The sequence below is a fragment of the Gossypium hirsutum genome, chromosome D11, assembly GCF_007990345.1.
Source record: "Gossypium hirsutum isolate 1008001.06 chromosome D11, Gossypium_hirsutum_v2.1, whole genome shotgun sequence".
NCBI classification, from domain to species: Eukaryota; Viridiplantae; Streptophyta; class Magnoliopsida; order Malvales; family Malvaceae; genus Gossypium; species Gossypium hirsutum.
In genome coordinates this window covers 61,995,540-62,007,796 of record NC_053447.1, presented here as the reverse complement: position 1 = coordinate 62,007,796, position 12,257 = coordinate 61,995,540, and the positions used below count along the sequence as shown (strand labels likewise).

General features: G+C 34.3%; 1 protein-coding gene across 1 annotated transcript; it reads right to left on the bottom strand.

Moving 5' to 3' along the window:
- Positions 1-3,366: 3,366 nt before the first annotated feature.
- On the bottom strand, positions 3,367-5,392 carry LOC107927189 (uncharacterized). The gene is made up of 8 exons (XM_016858218.2): positions 4,979-5,392; positions 4,836-4,902; positions 4,709-4,748; positions 4,419-4,551; positions 4,168-4,239; positions 3,976-4,050; positions 3,785-3,846; positions 3,367-3,696 (listed from the first exon to the last, which is right to left on the bottom strand). The coding sequence occupies exons 1-8, from the start codon at positions 5,261-5,263 to the stop codon at positions 3,630-3,632; spliced, it is 801 nt and encodes a 266-aa protein (XP_016713707.2). The 5' UTR covers positions 5,264-5,392; the 3' UTR covers positions 3,367-3,629.
- Positions 5,393-12,257: the final 6,865 nt, after the last annotated feature.

Genomic DNA, 12,257 nt, shown 5'->3' with positions numbered 1-12,257 from the left:
TCTTGCTATACAAACTATTGATTTTCAAAGCAATGGAAACCTCCTTGTAGAGAAGAACGTAAATCTGCATGGTTAATTTTAGTTCATACAATGAAGAGCAATCAATATGATAGTGATATTATGATTATGGATTGAACAGAGAGCGAACTGTTTGCACCTGAACTCCTTGCTTAGCTTTTGATTCTAGTAGTGCATCGAGCCGAGAAGAAGGATTACTTTCAAAAGGGCGCCTCAGATATAGCTCTGGGCAGAGCCACCAGCCAGTAATGAATATCTGCATAAAAAAGGATTCAGGTCATTGAATTCGAAGACTAAATGGGATTGACATATACAAACAATAGGCATAGGAAGCTATGAACCTCTGATTTTGCCTTCTCTATCGAAGAAGCAATGGCTTCAAATGCAGCTTTACCATCAACAAACCATTGAGCTTGACTTCCATCTTCATTCAAACCTCTTGGAGGAGCAAAGGAACTGAAACGGTGAGGACAACACCAGCCCTCAGGGGCCCCTATGCCTGCATCATTAATGGCAGCAACCCATTGTTTGGCTTTACCACTACTCGTGACTCTCAAGTCCATGCTCCAACTTCCACAAGAGACCTTTTCACATTTCCATTGTTAGATTTTAACATAAAGGGAACTTTCATTTAGCTAATATTGATAGAAAAGAAACTTGATGTCATCCACAAGTAGTAGAAATAACTGGTAAACACATTTATGTTTCAGATGCATCGACATAGCTTACCCTAAATGCATAGTACAAAGGGTTATGTTCTTTTATCTGTTCTGCTAAATAGACCTGAGACTTCACATCTTCATTCTTGGTTGGTAGTACATCAAAAACAATAATGTCTAAAAGCTTTGTGTCAAAAGGATCTTCCAACAAGGCCAAGAATCCCGGTTTCATAACCGCCCATACCTACATGCAGTAACAATGAGAAACAACAATAGTTACGAAAATACTGCAAACTGTACATAGTTTTGGAGCATTGGTATAAATTTCAAGTTTCTTCTGCGTATTTGCAGATTGGAAATTCAAGTACCTTTCTCCAGTTGTTACTCCAGCAGCTAAACCATTGGCATGGAAAGCATCCGACATCATCATCTCCGGTGACTTCCGATAGATGCTTCACCATAACATATCCTTCTTTTAACTTTGGGCCGTATTCCCGTGAAAACGAAAACTTAGATACCTCCAAAAATTTGCATACCTGAAGTTTGGAACGACTAGTTTCAATGATGCAGGGCATACAAGTGAATAGTCCAACAAGCTAGGCTTTGAAATAAGAAAATGAATCAAATATTGGCTCAAAAAAAAATATTCTATGCTCACCTCTCTAGAGTTCACTATGTCTAAGTTTCCCAGGAAATGATTCAAATAACCTTGCATTGCCACTTTGGCTTTGTCACAAACAGTTTGCTGCCCTCCTAATGTGGGGCGAAGAATTGGCAAAGCAGCAATAGATGGAACATTTCTGCATTAAGGATCAAATAATTAAGAACTAAAAACAGCAAGCAATAGTAGAGAAGGGTTCTCCTACAGAGCACAATCCATAGAAAACAGTACACACTCACCTATTTCTCGAGCTTCCTTCGTTGTGTAACGGGAAGGCTCCATCATCAGGTTCATCATCATCTTGCACGACCGCAACCTGGTCAACTATCCCTAAGCTTTGAAGCCATTCTTTAACCTATGTCATAAGAATAATGCAATGAAAAGCTCAAAGCAAACTTTATAAACAAGTTTGCAAGCATAGAAAATAGCATAAAGTGCAAGGGAAAAGGGAAAACCTGTTCTTGTTTTTCGTGAAATTCCTCAATAAGCGCACGCTTCTTCAACGCAAAGTGTAGATATAGAACTTGTGAAGCCTTCTTCAATAATCTCCACTTGAACTGTTTATATTGAACTTCAATGGTGTAAGATAGAAGCATGGGACTCATATCTCCTGTATCAGGCCTCGAAACCGATACAATGGTTGCCTTTGGAAGTTCTTCGAAGATGGAATCGTTTTCACCACATCGTACGAAGGAACCAGACCATGCCAATGTCGCTGTTGAACCATACCTTGGTTCATCAGACCGCATAACATCTTCTGCAATGAGTCTCTCTGAAGACATTGAAAACTCCTTGCCAAAATCCCAACAATTCGAATTGGCATGTCCCACTTATACTTCCTATGTGTTTGTTTTAGATGAAATAACTTGCAGACAGAACAAAAACAAGAGCAATAATTTATATAGTGTCCTTCAGTTAATAATATACCAGACTTCTTGAGATTATATTTACCGGGAAGATAGGGCTATAATGATTTGAGATTACATGTAATTTATTTGCTGATATTGGTGACAAAACAGGTTCTGTAGCTATGTGTCATGTCTTAAATCCAGTCGCCTGCTCCTTTTTTTACTTATTTTACCTTCTAAGCAAATTTGTTCCTTACAAACATAACCTTAGAAGCCTGAGCAAATTAAATTATGGGGTAATTTTAGTGAAATGGATTATGATGTCATGACATGTTTTTATCTTTTACGTTCATAAAGTGCTAATTCAATACGGCATATGCTGTTATAGAATCGCTTTTAAGAATATCCTTTCTTCTATGTGCTACCAATAAAAGAATATGCTAAAAAGGGGCACATGTTTGAGATTTGAGATTCTTCTTTTGCTTAAAACTAGTTTTTTTTTAAACAAGTTGATTAATTGATTGGTATCTATCAAGATTTTGTTTTAGTTGATTCTTTATTCCAACAAGAAAATATTAATAAAAAGAGATATATATTGATAATTATAGTTACATTTTTGTCGTGTACGGCTAAATCATCTGGATTTGCAAGATACTCAACCAATTGGTTGTTTCATTGTATATTTCTATTAACTTTATAGAGCTTATTGTCATTATGAAAACTTTCAAACATAGAAAAATTCCAAATTTATGAATTACCCTTTTAAGGATTCATCAAGTGGGTATTTTTTAGATTAAGAAACAAAGGTGAAATCACCCAGAGTTGTACTTGAAACTTCAAAAAGGAACTATTTTGTCACTGTCAACAGGTGTTAAAGCTTGCTCTTTTGTCAACTATCCATTGTACGCTAACTTCGAGCCTATTCAGAGGTACAAACAATCTAAAAACATTGTCTTAGAATCTTCAAAATATCACAACTTTGCATCTTAAGTTTGGGTTAAGGCTTAATCAAATCCTTGCTTCTGCAAATTAGTTTCCTTAAGTATAGCAATAATGGAGTTTAGACCCGAACTTTGTATCCGTTCTTCCGATTTTCGTGGTTGCCAGAGCCAAAAACTGAAGCTGCAATAGACAAACCAAGTTTTTTTTGTTTGATATACAGATCGTTAACGAGTCAGAATTTAACAAATCGCTATTCAACACCAGGTTGCAGAAACTTAACAAGGGTTCATCAGTTTACATTCTTTTCTAGATTTCTCTTCTTTGGTACTCAAGAACACTGCATGCTGAGAATGTCTAAAATAATAATGTATAAGCTATTCAACATTCACATGTTATCTCAGACTCCAACTCACCATATGGAGTGTTATTGCGGTGAGTTATTCAACTTTTTTCTCTGAAACCAGCTTTTAAATTCATTTTACTAAGCTTGAGTGAGGAACTTCACTCAGAGGTCCAATTTCGACAAAGACAGTGAACTTTGGCAAGGGAAGCCATGTAGTCATCGGACCTGAAAAAGAAATAGGGGCAATTTGTAATGATGTTGTATTGCTATTAGTAGTAGTGGTCCTAAATGTGAATACATTCTTAGTTCAAACCTATGTCCATAAGGAGAGTTGCATGCTGAAAGTATATGAACTTTGGCTGCATCTGCTTTCTTCTGCAAAGTGAAAAGCAGTACACAACAATTCAAGAAACATCAAATACATCCATCGCTCACCCTGACCGAGTGTGACACATACATTTCAAAGATAATGGATGTAGTAACAACTGAAGGACCAGAACAAACCTGAGATTCATAGTAAAGTCCTGCATATAAAGATGCATAGAAGTACTGTGGTCCATTGGTGAAAGCAGCAACAAGCTACACAGCAAAATTAATTATTCATTCAGAAACATTGAAGTAAAACCAAACTGCATATTTGGATACATGTTTACATGGACATTACTGCAAGGGAGGGGTGTTCAATTCAATCAATACCTTTTCTGGGTCACCTCCATCTTTAAACAAGTTATAAGCTTCCCGCATGACAGGCCGTGGATCTCTTCCAACCTACATTTAGATAGTAACCAGATTAAGACAACTTGTAGTTGTAAGCTCACTTAAAATACAAAGTTAAAACTATTCTTTTTCAAAATAAAGCAAAGTTGTTCACTTGTGTATTTCAAAATAAGGTGAGCCTATGTTGGCTTACTTACTATCTTGTTAGCCATATCTATTATATCACTTACCTCTAGAAAGCGTTGCCTTGCCTCATCGACTCCATATAATTGAGCTTCACAGAGAAAGCACCAAATTGATTCCTCAGTATCATTAGGGTTCTCAGCAACATCTATCCTAAACTGCTCTGCAGCTTCTTCAAACCTAAAGAGAACCAAAGCCATAAATCAGAGAATTTTCATTGATCTTCTTGCAATAAAACCTAAAGAAAGAACCTAAGCTTAATTGAGTTGTCAATGCCATCAAGCTCAATTACAACTCAATTAACCATCAAAAGATTAAAAAATATAGAACTATTTACCTATCAAGATAGTACAATGATAATCCCCTTTGCCAAAGATCTATAATAAACATTGTAAAAACCACATTACTACAGAAAGGGATTTTTAAAAGACAAATGAAGGGACAATCTTAATTTAGGAACTTACATGCCTTTTGTCGGGGATCTAATTCAATTGCCTTGTCAAACTCCACTACAGAACCTGGCACATCACCCTTTAAAACAAAAAATCATTACAAATCGTATACAACAAAAATACCAAACAGAATCAAATGAAAAGATTCAGCTTACCTCTCTAAACAGTAACATTCCACGTCTTATAGCAATTACAGCATCTTTGGGATTGTTATTGCCAGTTAAAGCACCCCAGATTCCAGAAACTGAAGGAAGAATGAAGAACCTCCTGGAGAATGTGAGACTGAGAGATGGGTATTGGAGATTATGGATTCTTGTGGTGAAAGAGAAAGGCTTGGTCTGGGTTTTGATAGAAAAAAAGGGAGAGAAAGAAGAAGGAAGGTGATGAAATGAAGAAGAGGATAGAGAAATGGTGGGTTTTAAGTTTAGAGTTAAAGCCATGGATGTTAAAAAGCAAAAGCTTTAATATTTGGTAGCAAAGAAGCAAACTTTCCGGAGGAAAGCAGTGAGTTTGAGCTTAGTAGGTTATGAGGGGATTGACAGATAAGGCGCCAAAGGTAACGGAAGGTTGAAAAATTATTTGCTTTTAGGCTATGGACCAATAATAGTTAAGATTGTTGGGCTAAACATGAAAAATAAAGAAAGCGATTCTGGGCTTCGGCTCAAGAGGTATAGTTATCACACTTTAACTTTAGTTTTTTAATTTTAATTTTAAGAATTTATTTATTTTAAGTAGAAATGGCAAAATTTGAATCGATCAATTAATTCTGAATTGACCCCTTTCGAATGGAGCGGGTTTTTGTTTGAAAAGTGGATACAAGAAGGGCGGGGTGGATTCTTTCTTTTGGATAGTAGGTGATACGAGTCACAAAAGCCCAAATTCTTGAAGGCGAGGCCCAATAAGCAAATTCCCAGCCCAATCAAGAAATCTATCCATACTTAGTTGAAAATCAGGCCAAATTGTCAAAGTGGCCCAAGTTGTAAAGTTTTATTTTTATTTTTATTTATTTATTTATTTATTTACTTAGTTTAAATTTTTATGTCAATATTCAGTCCAAGAGTCCCAGATAAAATGACCTTTGACCGAATTTCCATATTAAAATAATTAAGAGTTTTTTTTATTTTAGTTTTCTAATTAGATTAGGACTAGTTATAAGGCCTATTTAAAGGCATGACTGTCCACCTTGTTAAACACTTATCATTATTATTAAAATTTCAGATTTGTTGAGAGCAGAATTTTCTTTGAGTTTTCTCCAAGATTTCTCTCTTGAGTTTTCTTTAGAAGTTGTTTTAACAATCTTGTGATTGTGGGAGCCATCTTCAACCTTCTTCTTGCCATTGATATTCTTTGGAGGGGAGATTAGAGCCGTTTGAAGGGAGTTGTGAGATCTTTCGAGATTTCAAGGCTTCTTAGGACTTATCTTTTAATTTCTTATTGTCAATTCTTTCTTTATTTCTACTTGTGCTGAATCATTATCTAATCTATTTTCTGTTCTTATTGTGTTTTCAGCCTTTTTCTATCTTAAGGAATCAGCCCAGAAATCCCCAATTTTTAGGGTTTTTCCATACTCTTTTTGGATGAAATTAGATTGTCGAAATTTGGGGAAAACTATCTTGGTGTTCAATTGGGCAGAATCACAATCTCCTTGAGGGTTTCAAGAACCCTAACACTTATTTCTATTCTCAAGTTGATTCTTTGCTGATTTGGGGATTTTATTTCAGATCTGAAAATTAAAAAATCTAATCTTTTAATTTTCTGTTTCGTTTCAGATCTAATTGTTTAGGGTTTTCGTAGGAGTTTCCCGTGACTTGGCAACTCGATCTTGGTCCACGCGCAACCCCGTATCATTTGGTATCAGATTTTGGGCGTTTTGGGTGTTCTTGGTTGATTTCTAAACTGATCTCTATTTTTTAAAGCATAAACGGCAGTTTTACCCAGAAAAATTGTTCAAAAAAATTTCATTTGAGTGGGTAAACGTTGTCCGATTGATCTGAAATTTTACATACATGTTTTTGGCACTATGATTGAATATAAAAAAAATTATTCCCGCAAAAAAATCAGTCAAAAAAGTCAAAAAAATCAAAAAATACGAAATCAATAAAAATTTAAAAAAAGATTTAGCGGGTTGAATTTGGTGCCCAAAATTTCCAGATCAAAAATTCAATATATAAGGACACTCCAGATTTAATTTCGTGATTTTTGGAGATCGGGAACACCTCGAACGAAGTTGTCAAGTTACTCCGCAGTTTTTCGGGTTTTCTGTTTTCAGCAATTTTTATTGATTCTTAGCTATAGGTTTTCATTTGTTTCCTTTTATTCTTCCTTTACGTTATCTAACACCTTCTTGTTTCTTGTGTTAGGAGGATTTAAACGTGTGCACAACTTCTTCCTCGGTGCAACACGAATCAATTGGTGTCTCGTCAGTTTTTGGCATCCTAGTGCAAATTAGGATTCTTTGGTAGTTTGGTTCACACTCTCTAATTGGTTGATATAAACTCTGATAAAGAACTCACAAGATTGAATTCGACCTCATTGAGAATTTGATTTTTTCTTTTTGAGTGATTAACGGTGAGGTTTGATAACTTTTATTTTTGAGTGTTGAGTGTTTTGCAGGTTTTAAAAAAAAATGTCTACAGGTGATAATACTAGTGATATATTTAAAAAATTCCAACAACAGTTGGACGAACAGGCTGCTGCACTTCGAGCGTTGACTGCTACTATCAATGAGGTGCGGTTGAATCAAGAGCCTCAATATCGAGATCAAATTAAAGACGATGTGGATAACCAGCCTCCTGCTCATAGGCGCGCTCCTCGGCGTGTCCCTAGAACTGATTATGATCTTCATGATCGTGGACAACCCTCTTTGGCAAAACCAAAGAGCGAGCAGCAACGAGAACATCTCTTTCATACTCGCTGCCATGTACAAGGTAAGCTTTGTAGAGTTATTATTGATGGTGAAAGTTGCTCGAACGTAGCCAGCACGACGATGGTGGAAAAGCTTTGCTTAACCACTACCAAGCATCCACGACCTTATCAACTACAAGGGCTTAGCAACGAAAGCCAATTTAAGGTCACTCAACAAGTGCGCATCGCCTTTTCTATCGGTAAATATCAAGACGAAGTCGTGTGCGACGTAGTACCTATTCAAGCCTGCCATTTATTGCTAGGAGAACCATGGCAACTGGATCGAAAAGTCACTCACGATGGTCGTACCAATAGGTATTCTTTCAAGCATCAAGGAAAGAAACTTACCTTAGTGCCGCTCACTCCGGAACAAGTCCATGAGGACCAAATCAAACTGAGAAATTCTGTTAAAACAAGTGAGGAAAAAGAAAAAGAGAATGAAAAAGAGCAAAAAGAGATTGAGAGTGAAAAGGAATGTGAAACAGAAAAGAAATTTGAAAAAGAAGTTGAAGAAAGAAGAGAAAATGAGTTAGAAAAAAAAACAAAAGAAAAAGACGAGGAAAGGCTAGTGAGGAATGTTTCCACTAACCAAGATATGAATTTTTCTTATGTTGCTACTTTTCAGGTTCCTGAAAGATCGAAAGATAACTTTCAACTTCAATACCTCTCAAATGAAAGACGCTTTCATACGATCAACTTAGGCAAAGATGAAATCACACTACATGATCCCGAAGGTAAGCGAGGTAAGGAAATTTTAGAAACCGAGTCCAGTGCATATTTGAAAATTATTGATAAAACTTTTGGTGACTTAGTTCTTAAAAGATCCCCTCATTTTGATCCGATTAATTGTTACTCTTCGATTGTGGTTGATAAAGTCATTACGAAAAGAAGCGTGATTTGTTATTCTCTTGATTTACCTTGTGTAAAATCCTCGAATTTGTCCAAATCTGTTTTGGAGAATAAGGTAACGAAATTTTCCAAATTTGTTTTCAATTTATATTCGTGTCTTAAACAGTTTATGTGGTTGTACATGAAGTTTGAGTTCCATTTGACAAAGGTTAACTCAACAACGGAGATTCGACTACACTATGCCCCCGATGAGCGAAGGTTTATTTTAAATGAAAAAGGTAAAATCGACCCTTATTCTTCTGCTTATCGAGGTAAGATGCTTGAAACCTTTGAAACACTTTTGTACTCCTCGGATAGTGATAAAGATCGTGTTGATGAACACTTAGATCGAAACGTGCTTGACTGTCCTATTTTATTTATTGATGATCTATCTGTTTTGATGGTTGATAAAAAGATTCTTGTTTTTGATAATGCATGTGTGAGTGAATCTATAGACCGTCGATTAATGCATGGTATGATTATGCAACTCTGTGAACCATGTGAATCTTTTCAAATACCTACTTGTGACGATTATGTTTACCATTTGATTTATTACTCGCAATTTATTCATGGTTTGTGGGAACAATGTGAGACGACTGAATGCCTTAAAACATGTCCATCTTTGTTTCAAATATTTGACGAGGCAGTGGTGAGTAAATTAGATTGTTTGCATGGTAATCTGAATCTGTCCATTCACATACGTTATACCTGTTCTGTTATGCTTATGATTGGACTACAAGCTTGTTTCCGTTGCTATTTACTATCTCATGGCTATTCTTTTCAGTGGACTCAATTGCCATTAGTCCCGTTCGATAGAGGAAAGTCGAGTTCATTTGATTTTTCAGATTCGAGGACGAATCTTTTTGAGGAAGGGGGGAATGATACGAGTCACAAAAGCCCAAATTCTTGAAGGCGAGGCCCAATAAGCAAATTCCCAGCCCAATCAAGAAATCCATCCATACTTAGTTGAAAATCAGGCCAAATTGTCAAAGTGGCCCAAGTTGTAAAGTTTTATTTTTATTTTTATTTATTTATTTATTTATTTACTTAGTTTAAATTTTTATGTCAATATTCAGTCCAAGAGTCCCAGATAAAATGACCTTTGACCGAATTTCCATATTAAAATAATTAGGAGTTTTTTTTATTTTAGTTTTCTAATTAGATTAGGACTAGTTATAAGGCCTATTTAAAGGCATGACTGTCCACCTTGTTAAACACTTATCATTATTATTAAAATTTCAGATTTGTTGAGAGCAGAATTTTCTTTGAGTTTTCTCCAAGATTTCTCTCTTGAGTTTTCTTTAGAAGTTGTTTTAACAATCTTGTGATTGTGGGAGCCATCTTCAACCTTCTTCTTGCCATTGATATTCTTTGGAGGGGAGATTAGAGCCGTTTGAAGGGAGTTGTGAGATCTTTCGAGATTTCAAGGCTTCTTAGGACTTATCTTTTAATTTCTTACTGTCAATTCTTTCTTTATTTCTACTTGTGCTGAATCATTATCTAATCTATTTTCTGTTCTTATTGTGTTTTCAGCCTTTTTCTATCTTAAGGAATCAGCCCAGAAATCCCCAATTTTTAGGGTTTTTCCATACTCTTTTTGGGTGAAATTAGATTGTCGAAATTTGGGGAAAACTATCTTGGTGTTCAATTGGGCAGAATCACAATCTCCTTGAGGGTTTCAAGAACCCTAACACTTATTTCTATTCTCAATTTGATTCTTTGCTGATTTGGGGATTTTATTTCAGATCTGAAAATTAAAAAATCTAATCTTTTAATTTTCTGTTTCGTTTCAGATCTAATTGTTTAGGGTTTTCGTAGGAGTTTCCCGTGACTTGGCAACTCGATCTTGGTCCGCGCGCAACCCCGTATCAGTAGGTGTGGAGCGGTTGTGGTAATTGCTTGCCCTGCCCCGACCCATTTAATTATATAAAATTATTATTTTATCCTTGTATATATAAACTGTCAAAAGGGTCAAAATGTAACAATGTAATATAGAAAAAAAATCATATATATATTTTATGTTTAAATATTTTTTTTGAAGAATTATGTTTAAATATTTATTTGATTTTAAAAATATTGAAAAAATTAAAGAAAAGTAGCAAAATTAAATTGAAGCGAAGCGGAGCAAGATGGGACGGGGCGGGAATAGATACATTCAACATATATGGAGGTGGTAGTGATTTTCAAGATTATATATCCATAGTAGAGTGAGGCGGATGGTGGAGCAGAGTATACCAATTGTGGAACAGTAATAAATTTAGCATTATCTATCTCCATTCCACTCCATTTCCATCTCTAATTTTAAGAATTTATTAATTTTACTATTAATCCAATTGATAACATTAAAAAAAAACTTCCATTAAATTATGTTGCATTTTTAAAGAAAAAAACCTTCACTCTATGAATGTTGTGTATTACTTTGAACCATTGTGAAAAAATCTTACAATCTCATATTTAAAATCGAAAATTTTATAATTGTAGATGTAACATTTTTTTTATTTATTTTTAACATTTTAAAAATATCGTTTAATCTAATTTAATGAAGTCCTGAACAATGTTATCAAATGGAATTCAATTATTAAGTAAAAAAAAATAAAATGGTTAAATTATTGAAATTAAAAATAAAGAATTAAATTTCAAAATTGCGAAATTATTTGGAGGTGAAGTTTAAATCTTGACATCTGCTACCTCGGTAACTTTAAGTTAATGCGTTAGCAAAATATAAAAATTGGATTGATATTGATTATTTTATATTTTAAAATTTTGGATGTTTTTATTCCCATGCAATATATTCTATATATAAGTATCTTATATAGGGTAAATTATAATAGTTAATGTAAGAGGATTTGGGTTCGAGTGTGTTTGAAGTGCATTATTGTCCTATTTATGGGTTGAGGAGGAGTTATGGATAGTTTTAGGCATCGTGTAAAAAAATATAATAATTAGGATAAAATTATAAAATTAAATAGATTTAAGTTAAATTATTAATTTTAAAAATATCAAAATAATTACAAAACCATTCTATTTTTTTATTTGAACGTCTAGTTCAATTGTGAAAATATCTGAAAGTTTCTAAGTTGATACAATGCTTAGAACTATCCATAACCCTTTCTAACCCTTAAATATGAGAATAAATGCGTCTCAGCACTGACACCAACCAAATTAATATTTAATCAAACACAAAACCCTCCTATTTAAAAAGTAACAATTATTATAAAGGTATTTTGTATTTTTTATATTTTATATAAAATCTATAAAAAAAAACAGTTAAAACCCAATATAAATCCACAATCAATGAATCAATCAAACCTTTATTTGATTTTAACATATTTTTTTATAAATATATAATTTTATACAAATATTTTCAATGAAATCATGATTGTTTCTTAGAAACAATCTTCTCTTAGATTATATAAAACCAGCCTAAAGTTGAATTGATATTGTGTGGAATTTGTTGGTGATAAAGATGGACCATATGCCTTAAGGACTTACGGCCGCCGGACTTTGACGAAAATGGAACATGTCCCTCAGTTGACATTCAATGTCAAAACATTGGTCTAAATAATAACAAGTAGAGGGAACCAACTTGATTAAAAATATTGACGTAGATGCATGTAACATGAACCAGATATGAGCTGAGAT

What these genes read in the sequence shown, in the direction of transcription:
- LOC107927189 (XM_016858218.2), bottom strand. Translation starts at nt 5,263, where the DNA reads ATGGCTTTAACTCTAAACTTAAAACCCACCATTTCTCTATCCTCTTCT. An exon ending in ATGGAGGTGACCCAGAAAAG is followed by an intron (nt 4,051 to 4,167) that starts GTATTGATTGAA and finishes TTTGCTGTGTAG; the next exon opens with CTTGTTGCTGCTTTCACCAA. An exon ending in AACTCTCCTTATGGACATAG is followed by an intron (nt 3,697 to 3,784) that starts GTTTGAACTAAG and finishes TTTCTTTTTCAG; the next exon opens with GTCCGATGACTACATGGCTT.